Below are 20,390 nucleotides of genomic sequence, written 5' to 3' on the forward strand. Positions count from 1 at the left end.
CGCTTCTATTTGTGCCCTAGTAGCATCTGGTAGCATTGGAAGAATCTTCCTAAACACCCTTATTAGGGTAAGCACAATTAATAAATAAAGAGTCAAAAGAAGTGAACAGAAAAGTAGGAATAGACAAATGAAAACACACGTGTTTCGACAAAGAATAAAACAAATAAGGCAGCCATACAAGTCAGAAGACACCAAAGGGTCTAAACATACACAAATGTAATTAAGAAGGCAAGATGGAAAACAACAATAGGGCACACCGACGTGCAGAGAGACAATGCCAAACTAATAAAGGAACAATAAACAACTGAAGAACCGCCCTGGTGTCTGAGATGGGCACTTGCCTTTCAGGCATGAAGTGATCCTCAAGTCAGAAGTCACAATTATGGCCACGCGGAACCCCAATCCACCCCGTTCATCCTTTAAAGGTCTGCTCATTTGAAACGCAAAAACAGATACAAACAGCACAAAGGGTATTCAAAGAACCACACTGATTGATAGCTCCGGCAAATAAACCCTGAACCAAGGAACAACTGTGACAAATAACTCTGTAGCCATGGGTGAATGGTGCATCAGGTTAAAGAAAAGCATCCAGAACTCAAGAAGTAACAAATCATACACACTGAGTAACACATCACAGTGAACAACTCAAGTAACTGCATGCTATCACACTACAACATTATACCAGAAGAGAGAGAAACAGAAAAGTCTATTACCTACCTCAAAGTTCCACCCCAGCCACCCTGGTTGACCACCAGAGTTTGGTGCTCAGCTGGAAAAGGTTCTTGGAGTCGCTGGATGACTTTCTGTAAATAGCTGAAGATTCGCAGGACATACAAAAGTTTCAGCTTTTGAGTGATCTAACACCATGTGGCGACTGGAACCTAATCAAGATAGTCTCAATAATGATCAACAAGACATAGAAAAAACTCAGCGATTCACTGAGTGTGCATTAGTACAAGAAATGTGGAGTAGAACGCCACTTTTTCAACTTGGTGTGCCTGGAGACAGTGACTTCTTACAGTGTTTGTTGCAAGGCTACAAAACCTGGTGCAACTTTGTGCTTTCAGAAAATTCATGACTGATGGCACAATTTGACAGCAGATTATTGAGGGCTGTCTTTCGTCAACCATGCAACAAAACCTCCTCGAAAACCCACTCTGATTAAACAAAATCCTCAAGAAGGCAAAAGCCAGTGATCCGGCCAAAGATGAAGCAGCGTACCTCGATGCAAGAAATAAGAGCAAGAAAGATGGGACATTTCACACATCAAAGCAGAAGACACAAAAGATAGAGAGAAGCAAACAGGAGCGCAGACAAAGAAATGTCCCACAAGAACAAAGAAAAGTCAGACAAGAGACTCTACAACCAAATACCTGGCAAACAACATTGTCATCTGAAGCGTACACCAACAGAGGAGAGAAAGCGGTAATGCTTGTCATCCAGTGCCTAGGCAATCCAGTCACAGAAACACCAAGGTGTTGTGTATAGCAAGGGACATCAATCCTTAAAGGCAGGTTTGAGGGATATGTCAAGCAAAGTACATGCAATAAAACAACACGGATAATAGCAGAGCCAGGAGGAGACAGTAAGACACAAGCTACAGAACATCTGTGAATGTAACCATGCCCTAGAAATCAGAACTCAAATATGCCAGAGAAAAGCAACAGAAAGAGGAAAGCACAGAGAGGCAGCAATCAAGCTCACAAGAGAAGAACGTAGACAATAGCAACACGATCTGAAAAGACAATGTAAAAAACTGCCCTTGACAATCAAATAGATCATTACACCAGTATGAGAAAGAACACGAGTGAGTCAAATCTTAGCCAGATTCCCCACCTCCAGCAGCACTTCCAGTGAAAAAACATCTGAGAAGAGCCGGTGGGTGATGGTTAGTCAATGACCTAAAGACTCAAGGAACATCTCACTACAGCCACATAAATCTATGGAATCACCAGTTGCACCACAGTTTAGAGAACTTCCTCACAGGAAACCACCTGAACACATGTCAGACTCAAGGAGTATGTTATCAAAATTTCTCAGATCAACATACCAAGCATACCAAGTTCCGGAAAATGTCCAACCATCAAAAGACACATCAGAGTTAGGTGACTTCCTCCATTTTCAAAGCAGCGACCCATGCTTTGTTGATTCAGTGCAACCGCCCACTGCATAATCCAAAACATCACCAAGTTGGATCTACAGAAAGAACATGAACATCACAAGATCCCCGGCAACGGAGCAGCTGGATTGACTCAAAAAGCTCCAAGTCAGCAAGACAAGAAACACAGAAAGACACTGAACGGTTAATATATAAATAAATAATTGTCACCCTTTTTTAATAAAAGGGGATTGCCAGGTCATAGATTTGTGATTTTTCTTTCATCGGGGCAGGAGATGCCATCTTGTGAGGACATTAAGATGTTGCAGGACAGAGTCTTTCCAGATGTTCAGTCAAGACGCTAGGCATCACTTTCTGGTACAGGCACTAGGCAGGAAGTGGGGGGAAGAGTAGGGCATTCCAGGGCTGGATTGTGCATAGACCACATGGATGGAGCGTAGATGAACAATGTATGAATGAGGGAATATTCAATATAATATATTGACTCACTTGTGTCTGTGTGGTCCTATTGCCCATGCACAACACAACAATACAAACATGTTATTAGAGATGTGTTAGGCGACTTTTCGTGTAAAAGAAAGGGCTGGAATCAGAAGGTAGCTGCCTGAGATATTTTGTTAACATCCAGCTTTTTCTTGGCCTGACTTGTGAGGACCTTAGTTTGGGATATCGATGGGAATAAGCAGAGTTGACTTATGTTCGTTGATCACATGCAGAAGGTTGCCCAAGATGTCAAGGGTGGTTGTCTATGTCGGTCAGTGTGAATGGAAGGATGATTGGCATCTACACAGCTGCAATTCTGTTCCAGGTGGGGTTGGGGTGGGGCTGGCTATTTTTCTAGGCGAAATTCCGTGGTTGAGGTGGGCGAGTAGCTGTACAGGCTGAATGGGGCCCCAATATTAATCTCCCCAGCAGAGCAGGTCTCATTGGCTAATGGGTGTTAGTGTTTGTTTTCAAATTGTTTGTGGGGCCTGTTTAACTGGGAACCTGTAAATCGTTTATTTTTGGATAGGAATGTTCGATTCCGAAATGCCTAATCGGGTTTGGTGTCATCTAAAGAAGCTGAATGGAATGCACAATTTTGTGGATGAGTGTAGTTATATAGGGTGTAGTTATATAGGGTGCCGTAGTGTGGACTCAATCTTGCTGAAACATGTCACTACTGCCCAGTAAAGCTCATGTGTTGTGTAGAGAAATGTCAGAACCGCCCATTGCAAGGTCTGGATCACTAATCATAAATGACAGCACTCCCCTATTTAATAATAAAAGCCCGCCTGAGATAAGCTGGTACCTTTATACATGCGGAAAGTAGCCCTGCCTGAATTGGTGTTGATGGTCCCAGCAGGGCTGACCCTGCGCATTTAACAGAAGCTGCAGCGCCTCGGCCGAGAAATGAAGCGCTATAAAAATGCAATTACAATCCAGGGCATATTTACTCCCATTTGCTCTTCTTCCTTTCAGGTGAATACGTCATCATGGTTCAAGAGGTAACGACGCCGCCTTTTCTGGGTCAGACGCTGCCCCCTGCGTTCAAGCTGCTGAGGATTTTACCAGATAGGACGAAAAGTAAAAGCAGCTCACGAGAGACAGTGAAAGTGCCCAGTATGTGACGAGAAGACGCCTGCGCGTGCAAGAAAGAGTCCGGCAATCGTGGGCTTCGCTGTCTGAATAATACAATCTCCTCACGTCTTAACTAAATCATAGCAAGTTCGCTTTGCCTTATAAAGTAGACCTTTTTATGCTTGGAAGAAAAGTTACCCCCACGGTTTTGTACCTTTGTTACATTTCTAAATAAAACTTAATAAGAAATCATGTGGTTTTCAGGTGTTGTTTTCATTCATTTAGTGCCTCGACTGCAACTTCTCATTGGCTTTTACTGCATCTTCTCATTGGCTATTACAGCTCTTTCTTTTAACAGTAGCTCTACATTATATTTGCAGGACCAACTTGCGGAAGTTCTTCTGGACAACAAAGACATACATACATCTCATCTTTGTTAAGTCTCCAATGAGGGTGCAAGATGGTGACCTTGGAGGGCGATGCTATTAATAATAAATGGAGGTTAAAACATTTTAAGGTGGTGAGAAAGGTTTTCAGGTTTGGTGACCCCATTCATGACAATGGGGTGACCCCCAGACAGTACATCTTCTTCTTTGGAGGGCGAAATTGTGTTGAAGGAAGGTGACAAACTCCGAATGAGGATGAGTTCAGAAATATGCAAATATGGACCAGTAGGGAATATCGAAAAGGCCTAGAAGTGGAACAGGGATTGATCATAGCGTGAGAGGAGGCCTAGGTGATGTGTGGAGATTTATAAACCTCCCGAACAAAGGCAGAGTGTGAGACTGTGTACTCTTTACGACAGCAGTGCCCAACATATTTCCAGAAGGGCTGAATTCAAGCCAGATTTTCAGGATAGCTTCATGGACACCTCTGCTCCAGCTTCTTGCAACTTCCAGCCGAAATAGCCTCACACAACTGCTTTATGAACTAGGCCTATGTAAGTATTGTGACTGCAGTATTTGTGCACCAACTATATTGAAAGTCGCATTTCCTTTGAGACAATTCGGCTGCCTCATCACTGCCTTTGAAGACATTTCCTGGTTTGGGAGGGTCGTTCCACGCCTCATTCCTTGTGACATGACAAAAGAGTGGAGGTGCCCACAACAAACACCACAGGTGGTACCTGCACACTCACCTGTCCTGGTCCACAAATTATGCAACAAATGTTTGACCAAAAACTGGATGATCTTTTATGTTGGGTATTGTCGTAAGTTTGCATTCTCTGTTCGTAAACTGAATAAATGGACCATCAAGTGGCCACTTTATTTCTTCTTTTGTGAGGCAATAGAAGGATTTTTCTTCAGCATTTCTGTTTTGCATCATACTGGTATGCTACTTTATGGACACTTCAAAGCACTGCACAATGGTGTTAGCAATTAGCAAAGGATTTGTTACAGAAGCTGTGTGTGGATGGCGGTGATGGAATCCAGCTGTAGGAGTTCTGTTGTTCTCGGATTATGCTCTAAACACATTTTCCGTCATCATTATCTTTGGTTAGCTTCTAGAGCTTTACCCATTTGTGGTCTTCTTACTTTGGAAGATACACTTTTTGTTTGTGTCATTTGTTAAATGGTCTAGTTAAACCTGGTCGGAGAGTTGTATGCTATGGCCATGGTGCTACAGGAAAGGTAAGGAAAGCAAATCAGTTGAAAATATAGTTCTCTTTCCCCTGAACTGTCATCTCATTAACCCCCCTACCCCAGCTTGACTTTCAACAATGGCAGCACCACAGCTTGAATCCTCTAGCCCTCCACTGCCTTACCCCCAAAGTCTGAGCTAAAACTTTGAAAGCACCCAGTGTACTATGCATAGAGAAGAAGGGTCATACTAGCACAGAAAATAGGCTCGGGACCAAAATAAAAGTGGCCCCGTTACTGAATTAGATAGCTGAAAAAGTGGCCAATGTTTTCAAATGATGGCAGTTTTGAAAGACTGCATGCATTTGAGTTTGCTGCAGGAAATATTTGTTTTAATATCAGGGAAATCAACAGTAAGAACTGGCCCAGCAGACCATAAAAAAGGCCCACAAGCAGCCAAAAACTGGCTCTCACACTGACCTGTCAGCCCGGCCCATTGGGTACTGCTGGATTGTCCCATAGGGTGAGAAAGCAAAAGACACACAATTGATGAACGGAATGCAGAACAAATCAAAACATTCACCCCCAGTCAAGAGATCTGGGTTAAATCCATCATTATGTTGCTCACCATGCCACCCCAGTTTAGACCTGGCCATATGCAAATCAGTCTTGACCCTGTGCCTCATGGAAACAGTCCAGCCACGAACTGCCAAGCCAGGTCCTTCCTGGACCGGAAAAAAGCATCCTAGGACCGGTTTCGGGGTTTCACCCCTCTTCAGCCAGGATAGCTTGATTCCAGAGGCACAGTGAGCCCAGGACCCACGTCTGGGCATACCTGGCGCACTTAGGGCAAGAAAGCAAGACACACAATTGATGAAAGAAATGCAGAACAAATCAAAACATTCATCCCCAGTCAAGAGATCTGGGTTAAATCCATCATTCTTTTGCTCACCATGCCACCCCAGTTTAGACTGAAGAACCAGAACCTTTTTGGACCTGGCGGCGCAGGGTACGCCTTAATCTCCTGGGTTCTCCTGCTTCAGCTAACAGAGACACGGGGACACTCTGTCGGCGTAAAAGATCAGATTTTATTAGCTGCAGCTTGTACAGTTGTCCTAGAAGTACACACGGTATGTTCTCAGGAGACTGCCACTTCACTCTGTGGCGCACAATCTTTTATAGTACATAGGTGACATATACATTAACGAAGGACACACCTAAAACATACATAGAGGACCAGTAAGAATAGTTCAAGAAGAAGTCAGAGCCAATAGAAAGATTTGGAAAACAAGGTATCGAGTAACTCGAAGAAGCCTCACCCCCAACGGTGTTTGCCATTCCTCCCACATGTTAAGGTATTAACATGTTTGTAACTGGTTTGCAGGTGGCGAGATACGTTCGTGTGTTTTGGAGGACAGTTATGAAACAAGAGAATACAAGCGGAGGACAGCGAAGGCCAGAAGATAAGATAAAGTCACGAGAGAATAGTGTGAACCAACAGATAGTCAAGACAGGGATTAGAGGAACCAGACAGGGATTAGTGTACTCGGCCAGTCTCTAACACCAGCTTCGTAAACAGAGGCACAAGGCTATTTCAACACAATATTGCAGGAAAAGCAGAAAATACTTCGATCGTCGTGTTGCCTGAGTGAGGGCAACACAAAATGGCGGCAGAGCACAAAATGACGGCTCAATGCGATCCTGATCGAAAATCGAATTTCCTCAGACCCTCCTTTTGCCAGAACTCAGGCAAGATACATAGACTCACGTTAATTTGAGTCGATGTCGATGGCCATGAGGTCATCAAGCTGTTGCTGTAACATCATTCTAATATTCTCTGTTCTGTGTGCCTTGGGTTTTGGGAAGCACATAGTAGCACAAAGGTCGCAGATGGCGGGACCACAGTGCATACAAAGACAACAAGAGAATACGATGGCTAGAATCATACCAAGGAATGTTAGCACTTTCCAACCCCATTTGGACAGTAGTCCCCCAAACCATCCCAATAACGACCAATCTCCTTCGTCCTGATGAATTGACTCAGAGATTATATGTAATTTAGAGATGGCCTGGTATACTGTCGGAGCTTCATCAGGTATATAAATACAGCATCTCGATTTGATCAATTTACAGACTCCACCACGATCTGCAAGAATGACATCTAGGGCAACTCGGTTCTGTAAAGTCATAAGACGATCCGCCTGTAGTTCCGCTGTAATATTACTCAAAGCTCCTACAGTGATGTCTATGGTAGTCTCTACGACACGAACCAGTTGCCTCATATTCCTGCTGTTGGCCATAGGACCCCAAAAAGGAAGAAATCCCTTTAGGAAGTCTCCTCCCTCTTGACCTGCTGTGTCTTTGGAATCAATAATTCCTCTGCCATATCTGTTTATATGAAAATTTGAAGAAGCAGTGTATGTCGGGGGAAGACGAAAAGCTATATAGGAAGTTCCAGAACCTTCATAAGAGAATGGAAGGACTAAATATGGCATCCCTTTTTCTGTGGTATGAGGCATTAATCCACACACCCAACAATCGGTTGTATTAATTACTAATTGGTGTTGGTGTAATAATTGGATAAACGAATTATTGTAGTATTCGATTCTTCTTACGAGTTCATGTTGAGGAAGTGTATGAAAGAGATGCGCAGAGATAGTAGAATAAGAAGGCACAGTAACAGAAGAAGGGACAACCTTTCGCTGCATAGCATAAACAATCCAACCTATACACGCCAATAGAATACACAATAATATAAAAACACATAAAGTTATACTACAACGATTGAATATTATTTTACAATGATTATTCTTCATTTTGTTCTTTCTCTCTCTTTCGCCTAATGTAGTTTCCATCTTCTAAATGGATGCTCACGGCAATCTTCTTTAATCACTTGATCACGATTGTCTGCCGTCCTATGACACTGCAAGTCCTGCAGGCCTATTGCCACTACTCAGGTCACAACCAAGACTCCTACCGTGACCCTGCAACCGGGATAGAAACTACATAGAAGAGAGATTTTTAAATTTTCTTCTTCAGTCTGGGTCTCAAATCGTAATAGGTTTTATCAGGTACAGTCTGATCCTGAAACAGTGTTTGTGGGTTTGTGGTGTTCAAACGAAAATGTGATGGTACAACTTCTTGGAGAATGTCGTTGTTTTCTTTCTCTGACAATGTTCCAGTCAAACGTGCATCACTAAAGGGTACAAATCGGGAAACCTTCTCACTCTCAGAGTCACTTATACCCTTACGGACCCACTGATCAAAGGGCAAAGGCAAGGGAACCTTTTTGCAGTGAACGCCGTGAATCCAGTTTTTCTTTCCTTCAACCTTCACTGCTGTACGGGTTGTTAGGAGGACCCGACGGGGCTCCCTCCAGCGAGGCTCCAAATTCCTCGTCCTTTGAAAATTCTTCACACAAACCCAGTCACCTGGTTGAATGGAATGACCTGAGTCTGTGGAGGCTTCTGGCAGAGCGCTCTGAACCTGTTGATGAAGACCATGCAATTTAGTTGTGAGGTCATGCAAGTAATCAATCAACATTGGGTATGGCAAGTCTGAATACTTTTTAGGGCAAGGGACTCCCCATATATTAGCTGGGCGTCCAAAAACTATTGCATAAGGGCTAAGTCCCAAACGAGAATGCACAGCCGTTCTGGTAGATAGAAGAGCCAAAGGTAAGGCATCGGGCCAACTAAGGCCTGTACTAGCCTGTACTTTAGCAAGCTTGAGTTTTAGGGTGCCATTATAGCACTCCACTAGACCCGCTGATTGTGGATGGTTCGCCGCATGGAACTTTTGTCTTATACCAAGACCTGCACAAACCTTTTGCATGACTTGGCCTACAAATTCGCTCCCATTGTCACTTCAGACAATGCGCGGCAAACCGAATCTAGGGAAAAACTCTTTTAGCAGTACTTTGGCTGTAGATAAAGCAGTATTGTCTTTCAGGGGGTATGCCTCTATCCATCGGGAAAAGGCACATACCACCACTAGAACATATTTGAGATTGTTGCATCGTTCCATGTGAATGTTATCGATCTGCAACACCTCAAATGGATAGGTCGGAGGAGCAAAGTGACCTGCTGGAGTAGGGGTTCCCTTTCCCGGATTGTACATTAAGCAAACAATGCAATGTTTCACTACATTGTCTGCACACTTCGGTATTCCCTCGTTTTGCCATACTGGAGCCAGAAGCTTGCATATTCCTTTCGCACTTAGGTGGGCTGGTCCATGCGCCATAGTAACTACAGGTAGTACATAAGCATCTGGTAACAGCCAACGTTGGTGCTCGGACAATTCTACCCAACAGCCCATCTCATCTAACATTCCTGTACTTTCTTTCCACCTACTCAATTCTTTCTCTGTAGCCTCTTCTTGAATTGATTTCACACTTTCTACTGTATCCTCATACATTCCTCTTTCTCTGACCCAATTTGCAGGGCCTGCAACATACATGCGACTTGTAGCATCTCTGTCTGTCTTTCGCTACCTCATCTGCAAATGCATTCCCGCGACCAACATCGTCAGTAATCTTCTTGTGCGCACTACACTTCACAATTGCTATCTTGGTAGGCAAAGCAAGTGACTTAAGAAGATCAGTCACCAATAGACCATGTTGTATCTTAGTCCCGTGGGAAGAAAGGAATCCCCTTTCTTTCCACAAACGTCCAAAATTGAATGCTACAACAAAAGCATACTGACTGTCGGTGTACACGTTCACTCTTTTTCCTTCGTATAACACACACGCTCTGGTTAAGGCTATCAGTTCAGCTGCCTGAGCTGAATTATGTCTGATGCGTGCTGTTCCACAACTGTATGCAAAGTAGTAACAGCATAGGCTGAAGTTGTCTCTCCATTAGGAAGCTTAAAACAAGAACCATCTACCCATAGCGTTCCATCCGGATTCACTAATGGCGTATCGGTTAAGTCAATTCTACCTTTTGTCTCTTCCTTAGTACGAAAGAAACAATCATGTTGCTCCTGAACACCTTTCCCTTCTGGAAGAGGCAACAAAGTAGCTGGATTTAAAGTATTACATCGTTTGATATGCACATGACTAGCCAAAGGCGTCAGCTCATATACAGACAAACGAGCACTCGTAAGATGTTGTGTTTTTATTCGGTTTAGCAAAGTATCCACTGCATGTGGCACCATGACAATGAGAGTATTATCTAGCACCACTCCAGCAGACTGTCAAATAGAAATTGCTGATGCTGCTGTCGCTTTAAGACAACTAGGCAATGCTTTAGCTACTGGATCTAACGTAGCTGAAAAATAGGCACATGGCCGCAGTTTATCTCTAAATCGCTGTGTTAAAACTGACAACGCACAACCTTCTCTTTCGTGAACGTAGAGCGTAAAAGGCTTACTGTAATCAGGAGTACCTAGTACAGGAGCAGAACACAGAGCAGCACGTAGGTCAGTAAAGCTCCTCTGACACTCGTCAGTCCATGGAAGGGGCTGAGGCGTATCTTTCAAAGTGAGTGCCAACAAAGGCTTGGCCAACAGAGAGAAGTTAGGGATCCACTGCCTACAATAGGAAGTAATGCCCAAAAAGGCACGTACCTCTCTTTGTGTGGATGGCACAGACATTCGCGCAATAGCTTGGATACGTTCTGGGGTTAATCGTCTTCCCTCCTTTGATAAGAGATGACCCAAGTAGGTAACCTCTCGACGAACATATTGTAGCTTAGAAGGTGAAACCTTATGATTAAGATCGGATAAGTGTCGCAACAATGCAACCGTCACATTCTTGCATATATCCTCTGAATCAGCAGCGATTAGCAAATCATCCATGTACTGAATGAGAGCAGCACCAGACGGCAAAGAGAAAGCATCGAGATGACATTTCAAAGCTTGACTGTAAATAGAGGGACTTTCACAATAGCCTTGAGGTGCGCGCTTAAACCGGAAGCTTCAGCCTCCAAGAGAGAAGCCAAAAATATCCCTACTTTCTTCGGCAATGGGAATACTAAAGAAAGCATTTTTCAGATCGATAACAGAAAACCAAACCGCTGTAGAAGGTATCATCGTCAACAGCGCAGTGATATCTGGGACAACAGGAAACTGTGGTGCAACAATTTTGTTTACCTCCCGAAGATCAATTACAAAATGATAAACAGGAGGTTGAGAAGGATCAGTGTGTTTAAGAACAGGAAGAATAGGGCTATTACATATGTTACCTCTCGTTTCCTCAACCACATCTTTCTGAATCAAATCATGAATGATTTTCAAAAGTGCTTTTTCACCTTCAGTGGAAATTCTATATTGAGGAACGCGTGGCAATTCAGCATTGGGCTTAAGAGTGACAACATAAGGTGGAATTTCAAGACAACCAACATCATTTGGACCCGTAGCCCAAAGCGTTGTAGGAAGAGAGAGCAATTCAGGAGGAAATTGATCTTTAGACAAATACATTGGAGAAGTCAGTTTCTGTCCTAAAGTGAGATATACACCAGAAGGAGAACAATATATCGTTGCATGCAATCTTTTTAATAGATCCAAACCCAACAGATTCTCGCCACAACCATTCGTTAAGAGAAGCGGAACTTCTAAATCATAAGGGCCAATTGAAATGGGCAAAGGGCAAGAAACCGGATTACGAACTGGGGCGCCAGAAAAACCTACAGATGCATTCGTTAAGCCAGACAAAGGTGCCCCAGGGAATTTTGAATGAATGATAGAACTTCTCATCGCACCAGTATCTAAAAGAAATGGCTCTGAAACACCCATTGCAGTGACATTAACATAAGGTCCATTCTGATCTACTGGAATCGACACAACTCCCTTACTTTGTCCATGGCTGTCCTAGTTAGCATGAAGACTTTCATTTCGGTCTTCAATGTAATAATCCTCATTGTAATACTGTGTAGACCGAGCATTTTTCCGATCAAAATAGTTCACAGAACTAGAGGGAAGGAAGGGAGCGCTGTTCTTGGGTCAATATACCTCGACCTCTACCCTTGTTTGCTGACTGGAGGCCAGCACGACCTCATGGAGCAGATAGTGTCCCATTTTGCTGCAATAAAACCGGACAACTATTCTTGAAATTACCTTCCTCTCTACAATAGGCACATTGATTAGGACCTAGCAAAGGTCGCGGAATATATGGCTCAGGCTTTTGATACACCCTCTGAAACTGCGGAGGCTGTTGAAACTGGGGCTGAGCATAACGAGGTGGATAAGCCTGTTGCAAGAGAACCTTAGTTTTCAATTCTTTAGTCTTTTTCTCTTGCTTATCTTTTTCTTCTTTATCTCTATTTTCATAATATTGAGCAGTAGCCAATATCTGAGCTGAAGAAGAAACAGCCCATGAACTTTCGGAGTCTTTTAACTTATGCGACAGCTCGGGAAGTAAATTAAATACGAACTTATCTACAAATAACCGCTGTCCACCCTCTGTAGTCATGTCTTGAGCACTGTGATCAATGAATGTCTCCTCAAAACGAGTGAAGAAATCGGAGATACTATCATCTTTCTTCTGTTTACACGCGGCTAGTTTATCCCAGTTAACTCTCAAGGCAGGCATCATCGTTTTCATTAATGTAATAATCCTACCAGGGAGTTCTGAAATCAAAGCATCAGGCTTCGCACCACCCACTTGGTTTCTATCTGCGGCAATTATAGCATCCCAGTTTCCACCTAATTCTTGGGCATGATTCTCTTTACGAATCCTAGCTCATAATGCTTGTGGAACTACATTCCCCATCAACATATCGATATCTGCTAAATTCATGATGCAGGCTTCAACAGTTTGTGACAATTCTTTATAATAACCTGCAGGGTTTTTACGAGGATCCGGTAGAGACTGTTTAAGGGCTAAAACTTCAGATCTTTTCCAGGGGACATGTACCCATTTTCGCTGGAAGTGAGCAGGAATAGGTGGATTACCACCTGCTCCTGGAACTTCTTCTCTCCATACCGGAGGAACCTCTCTCATTGGATAATTTTTCAGTGTCAACCTAACTGAAGGATCGGAATCTAGAAAAGTATGTGATGAAAATAAGGTTCTAAAGGTAACAAGTGTCTTTACAGCGTCCTCAACCTTAGAACCCACAATGAGTCACTTATCAAAATCAGCCTGAATATATAACAGACCCTAAGGAACCGAACCCAAGTCCATATCCTCCCAACATTTAATAAGAGTATCACACATAGCATTGAAAACATATCTCTGCGTAGGCGCATTCCACTGTGAGAAGGTAGGCATAATGTCAGGTACACTATACCGAGGACCCTTCTCAATCCATTTGCGAGCGAGAGAGTCCAACCTTTTTCGTTCTTCAGAAGCTGGGAACTGACTACGAGACTGTCTTCGAGAAAAAGCCAGAGACACATTTAACGCCTCAACGAAAGGTGATAAAAGACCCGAGACCGTTTCTGTGAGTCGTTTACGCATAGACGGAGAATTGGACATAAGAATAGGGGACAAGGTATTAGGCGAACTAACGGAAGGGAGATCAGTAATTACCGGAGAAGCGGAAGGCGAAGAAAATGAAGGTAAAGCAGTCGAAGGCAAAGCTGGCAAAGGCGGCAATACTTGAGGGGGCAAATGTGGAAGAGCCGGAGCAGGCGGAGGCGCAACTGGCGGCTGAACAGGTTGTAACAACGGGGGTGCATTAGCACCTTGTACATAGGGCGGAGGCAATCTCAATAGGTGAGACATTAAGGAATCCTCTTCTAAATCCTTTCTTTTATCAGAGGGGGAAGCTGGCGACATCGGATAGCATTTATCTATCGCCATACGATGCTGTCTCTCTGAAATTTCCATCGCATTATCAACTTCATTATCTTTAAACTGCTGAGTAGCCTGTATAATTGTCATACCCTGTGCTTTCTTATCTCGTTTTTCTTGTTTAATTTTTCTTTGTTTGGCTTCCTTACGCCAAAGGCGGAAAGAGTCAAACTTTGCCGGACGGTCTTTTCTTTTAAATAAAATAGCTTCCAAATTATCTAGTATGTCAGGCTCAAAGCTACCATTTTCTGGCCATTTTAAACCCCCATCATTCTTCGTGTATCGGATCCATGTCTCGTTAAAGGCAATGGGGCCAACACCATGTTTAGAATAGAGCTCATAAGTGGGAGTTCCAACCGAAGGAATCGGACAAGAGTCTTCCAGCCGGGAATCTCTATTACAACCAAAACAACAATGTTTCTCAAACTTAGTCAGACCAGGCATCTCGTGATTTCACTGGACTGTTCACAAACATCAAGGGGGTTAAATACTTAACACAGCACAAGTGTACTTACCCCTCGGCTTCGGTTATTGCAATACCCGAATCAAAGAACCAAAGAACCAAAGAACCAAATGTGGGAGCGACCCACCAATACTTAACTAAGATGTCTTCCTACACCAACAGAGGCCCCGTCTATTGTCTCGCTTTACCATACATCATCGAAAGAGGGCCAAGGCAGGGCGGCAGTCAGGGCAGCAGTCGTCAGTAGCCGTCAGGAAGGAGTAACCGCGCTGCAAAAGACCTTCGGACCACTTTCGACATACAGGGGTCGCTTGACGTGGCTCGCGATTCCTCCAGAATTTTCTTGCGGGGTTCCTCACGACCTTCAGGCAGAACCACTACCTCTGAAGCCGCCCAACATTGGGCGCCAGTTGAAGAACCAGAACCTTTTTGGACCTGGCGGCGCAGGGTACGCCTTAATCTCCTGTGTTCTCCTGCTTCAGCTAACAGAGACACGGGGACACTCTGTCGGCGTAAAAGATCAGACAAATTATTAGCTGCAGCTTGTACAGTTGTCCTAGAAGTACACACGGTATGTTCTCAGGAGACTGCCACTTCACTCCGTGGCGCACAATCTTTTATAGTACATAGGTGACATATACATTAACGAAGGACACACCTAAAACATACATAGAGGACCAGTAAGAATAGTTCAAGAATAAGTCAGAGCCAATAGAAAGATTTGGAAAACAAGGTATCGAGTAACTCGAAGAAGCCTCTCCCCCAACGGTGTTTGCCATCCCTCCCACAGGTTAAGGTATTAACATGTTTGTAACTGGTTTGCAGGTGGCGAGATACGTTCGTGTGTTTTGGAGGACAGTTGTGAAACAAGAGAATACAAGCGGAGGACAGCGAAGGCCAGAAGATAAGATAAAGTCAGGAGAGAATAGTGTGAACCAACAGATAGTCAAGACAGGGATTAGAGGAACCAGACAGGGATTAGTGTACTCGGCCAGTCTCTAACACCAGCTTCGTAAACAGAGGCACAAGGCTATTTCGACACAATATTGCAGGAAAAGCAGAAAAGACTTCGATCGTCGTGCAGCCTGAGTGAGGGCAACACAAAATGGCGGCAGAGCACAAAATGACTGCTCAATGTGATCGTGATCGAAAACCAAATTTCCTCAAGACCTGGCCATATGCAAATCAGTCTTGACCATGTGCCTCATGGGAACAGTCCAGTCCGAACTGCCGAGCCAGGTCCTTCCTGGACCGGAAACAAGCATCCTAGGACCGGTTTTGGGGTTTCACCCCTCTTCAGCCAGGATAGCTTGATTTCAGTGGCACATGAACCCCTGGCTGATGAGGGTTATGAACCCGAAACCGGTCCCAGGATCCTTGTTTCTGGTCCAGGGAAGACATGGCTTGGCAGTTCGGGCTGGACTGTTCCCATGAGGCACAGGATCAGACTGATTTGCATATGGCCATGTCTGAACTGGGGTGGCGGAGTGAGCTAAATAATGATGATGGATTAAACCCAGATCAGTTGACTGGGGGTGAGTGTTTGCAATGTTCAACACTCTGTCCATTATCCCCTTTGGTATTGCTTTGTTTGCCCTAAGTTGGCAGGGTATGCCCAGACGTGGGTCCCTTGCTCACTTTGCGACTGGATTCAAGATATCCTGGCTGATGAGGGTTATGAACCCAAAACCAGTCCCAGGATGCTTATTTCCAGTCCAGGGAAGACATGGCTTGGCAGTTCGGGCTGGACTGTTACCAGGAGGCACAGGGTCAGACTGATTTGCATATGGCCATGTCTGAACTGGGGTGGCGGAGTGAGCTAAAGAATGATGATGGATTAAACCCAGATCAGTTGACTGGGGGGTGAGTGTTTGAAATGTTCAACACTCCGTCCATCATCCCCTTTGGTATTTATTGTCCCATAGGCCAGTCTGACCCTGTGGAGAAGTAAGTCTTTTAGCAGTTGAACCAACGTGATTAAATTCAGTTGAGATCTTGCCTGTCCTGTCCTGCTGCTGAAGCCTTTTTATGGGATTCATGATCTTGAATTTAGTTTGTGCAGAATTTATAACAAGATATGTAAGGCAGCATCTGACTATACGTATAAAGCATGTGGGGAAGTCTATCTTAATAAAGCATCATCAGTGAAAAGGAATTTCGATACAGGGGAACCATGATCACCATGCCCAGAATTAAAAAAGTGAGACTTCATATCTTTACTAAACAAGATATACACAGTGGGAGCCGTGACACATCCCTGCCTGCCCTTGTGATTTACACCTTGTGTAGAAACTTTAGCAGACATTATATAAAGCAGCATAGCTTCATGAGTACTCCAAAACCCTGCATCTGCATTAATAAGGGCATTATTTCTCACAAGCCAACAACTGAGTTGACAGTTGTTACAAGGATTTGAATTTGGATGTTAATGACTTAGATAAGGATACTTAGTCCAACTTTCCTCAGGGCGTTTTAGCCAGTCAGTCAGCACAACCTGTTTGGATGCAAAGAACATATTGTTGGTTTACCACAAACTATCAGTGGGCTTACAGCCTGCCCAAAGCATTCCATTGGTGGCCTTAATGTCTCACTCTTTTAACTGCTTCTTAATTAATGGCTTGCCTTCCTCTTCTTGTGTTTCTCCTTCCATTGGAGCATAGCCTCTTTACCATCCTTTTGATTTGCTGTCTTGTTTCCTTCCACTGCTCACTTTTAGGGAACTACTTTTTACTTTTTCGTTAAGCATTCCATAAGAATGCATGTGTTTTTCAGTTCTCTCTAATGTTCTTCTCCCTCGCCAAATATCCGCTACATCCCCTGTGCTCCATGTTGTTCTCTTCCTCGTGTGCTACTTGCTTTTACTTGGATTTTTCTCTCTCACCAGACCCCATGCACCATGCTGATCTGTCCCTGGTATGTTCTCCCCGCCCTCTGTGTTGCTCTCTCCATTGTGTGCTGCTTTTCCTCACCTCACCTGGCTTTATTTGTATTTTATCTGCCATGCCTATTCCCTGATGCCCCACTCCCCCCCTCATTGGATTCTCTGTTGCCTCTCCACTCTCAGTCCTTTTTTTCCAATAAAATGTAAAAATTTTAGTCGGGTCAGGCTGCAAATTGCTTTCAGCCCCTTTGCCTTAAAAAAGTGCTTTTGCACTATTTAATTTTCATTTTTTTAATTACTAGTCCATGTTGGATAGATAAATTAAAATAAGCGTTGCCAAAGCCAATACGTCTTACCCTTGAGAGCTATTGCTTTGGCAATGTTTTGTAGCCATACTGTACAGCAGCGCGGATGTTTTGTAGTGTAGCTAAACCTAATTTAAAAAAAAAAACATATGATGCAGCCAGTGCTAATGCACCTTTTCTTTTAAAGTGCATTAACACTGGATGCATCATAGTCCATTTTTTATTATTATTATTTTTAGTCATTCTGCATAGCAGCCACACTGCTACACAGCATGGCTACAAACCAAAGTCGGCTATGCCCATCCTGTATAGCATGAACAAAAGTCAATTGCAGAGCCAATAGTCTCAAAGATGAGACCTATTGGCTTTACCAATGCTTGTTAGGTCTTAGCACAACACCGCTCTGATTCTAAGCAAATCAGTATACTCCCCATATGTGAAAAAGAAAAAATAGTATGATATTTAGCAAAAACTCGTATCACATAACTAAAACGATTGCGCCAATGTCTTCGTGAAAATACATTTGGAAGTAGATAACATCAGTTGTCACAATAAAATCAGATAATATCTGATGCCATAATAAACATCCATTTCAAAGCACAAAAGGGCTCCTTTGAAGTGTGTGGCATAGTAAAACATAGCTACAAATAGCAAGAAGTTCAACAGGAAAACATGAAGTAGTACCTCAATCACAGCACAATCAGCCGAAGGACAGCAATCAAGCTGAAGCAATCAGTACTTGGTCAATGCTCCAGACGAGTGAAAAGGAAATGAACCCAGCAGACAGCAAATAAGAGTGACAATGAAGCCAATGAATGCTAAGCATTGGGCGGGCAGGAAGCTGCTTGTTATATACAATATCTTTCACAAGTGAGAGCGCATGCAGCGCATGCGCTGTTACTGGTGAGATCTAACAGTAGTGCATGAGTGGCGACTCAGGCAGCGAGCATATGTCATTACAAATGCAACGCTTATGAAATGATGCTGCCACCGTGTAGTCCATGTCTTCACGTATTTATTTTTTTAATTATGTCTGATCATGTACAATTGGCAAAAAATACTTTTTGCTGATACTGCAAAATTAGTAAACAGCATTAGCAAAGCATATAGGTCCATTAGGCAAAACCTATTGACTTAGCCAATGTTTTTATAGAATGAACGATAAAGGCTCACTTCCATGATTCAGGAATAGGTCCACATTGACCTATTGCATTTGCTAAAACCATTAAGCCATGAGAAAGGTGAGTGGAAATAGATAATGTGGGTGGTACCAGAGAGCACACAGCGAAAAAGTTAGGGTTTTTTTGTTTTATGTTTTCAATTCCTTTTTTTATTACACATTATATTACACAGACTCTCATTTTAAGGCAGTGGGAGATGAAGCAAAGTGCCAAATTTCGCTGTATTTGATAAAGTGCCAACATCACAATTAGAATCTGGAACTTCAGGTTCTCTAGTTAGCATTTCAGCCACCATATCATATCTAAGTTTTGAGAAATTATTCTAAAGGCACCCCATGTTTTATGATGCTGTATGAGGCTAAGATCCCTTTATCTTCATTAGAATTGATTATACACTGATTATACCTCTCATGAGTGTCCCGATTGGCCATTGCTGTGATTCCATATCATCTGTTTTGTGGATACCCCTATTTTGCTGACACTCCATTTGCCTCACTCACACAACCTTTTGTGCTTAGCTGATGTGATATCTAGGGGAACACTGATCACTCCCAAGATGACACTGAATGTTACCCTGTCTCGCCGATTAAGGTCGGACTACGAATTTCAAGTACAGCGTAAATCAATTAAATCATGAATGGTTCTGTTTCTCAGTTTTGTTGAGTACTAAGCCATCAATGCTCTGTACGTATTTGCTTCAGTTATTCCTCTGAATTGTGACTTTGTACATTTTCTTTTCCATTGAGCAGTAGATCAAAACAGAGGCCTAGGATCCTGTGGCATCCATTACTAAAGCCTAGCAGAGGACACTCGACTCTGGGAGCCTGGCAAACCGAGCTTGGGAGTCTGGAACACTGAGCCTGGGAGTCTGGAACACTGAGCCTGGGGGTCTGGAACACTGAGCCTGGGAGTCTGGAACACTGAGCCTGGGAGTCTGGAACACTGAGCCTGGGAGTCTGGAACACTGAGCCTGGGAGTCTGGAACACTGAGCCTGGGAGTCTGGAACACTGAGCCTGGGAGTCTGGAACACTGAGCCTGGGGGTCTGGAACACTGAGCCTGGGAGTCTGGAACACTGAGCCTGGGGGTCTGGAACACTGAGCCTGGGAGTCTGGAACACTGAGCCTGGGAGTCTGGAACACTGAGCCTGGGAGTCTGGAACACTGAGCCTGGGAGTCTGGAACACTGAGCCTGGGAGTCTGGAACACTGAGCCTGGGAGTCTGGAACACTGAGCCTGGGGGTCTGGAACACTGAGCCTGGGAGTCTGGAACACTGAGCCTGGGAGTCTGGAACACTGAGCCTGGGAGTCTGGAACACTGAGCCTGGGAGTCTGGAACACTGAGACTGGGAGTCTGGAACACTGAGCCTAGGAGTCTGGAACATAAAGACCAGAAGCCTGGAGCACCAAGCCCAATCTGGAATTCTCACCCCAATAGCCTGGGGCACTGAGGACAGCAGACTTGCACCTTCCGCCAAAATCGAAGACTTCAAAGGAACAACCTGATGGTTCAGAAAGAGCTGAAGGCAAAGGCTTCTAAAAAAATATTCAACTAACCATCCTGCT

At 43.8% G+C, this 20,390-nt stretch overlaps 1 protein-coding gene across 1 annotated transcript in view; it reads left to right on the plus strand.

The window, feature by feature from the left end:
- Positions 1 to 3,911, plus strand: part of MORN1 (MORN repeat containing 1) — a 1,183,871-nt gene extending 1,179,960 nt beyond the window's left edge. The window contains exon 14 of the mRNA XM_085609315.1: positions 3,581 to 3,911. Coding sequence (XP_085465441.1) covers positions 3,581 to 3,729 — 149 coding nt within the window. The 3' untranslated portion in view covers positions 3,730 to 3,911. The remainder of the gene's footprint in view (positions 1 to 3,580) is intronic.
- The last annotated feature ends 16,479 nt before the right edge of the window (positions 3,912 to 20,390 follow it).

The sequence above is a fragment of the Triturus cristatus genome, chromosome 1_2, assembly GCF_964204655.1.
Source record: "Triturus cristatus chromosome 1_2, aTriCri1.1, whole genome shotgun sequence".
Classification (NCBI taxonomy): Eukaryota; Metazoa; Chordata; class Amphibia; order Caudata; family Salamandridae; genus Triturus; species Triturus cristatus.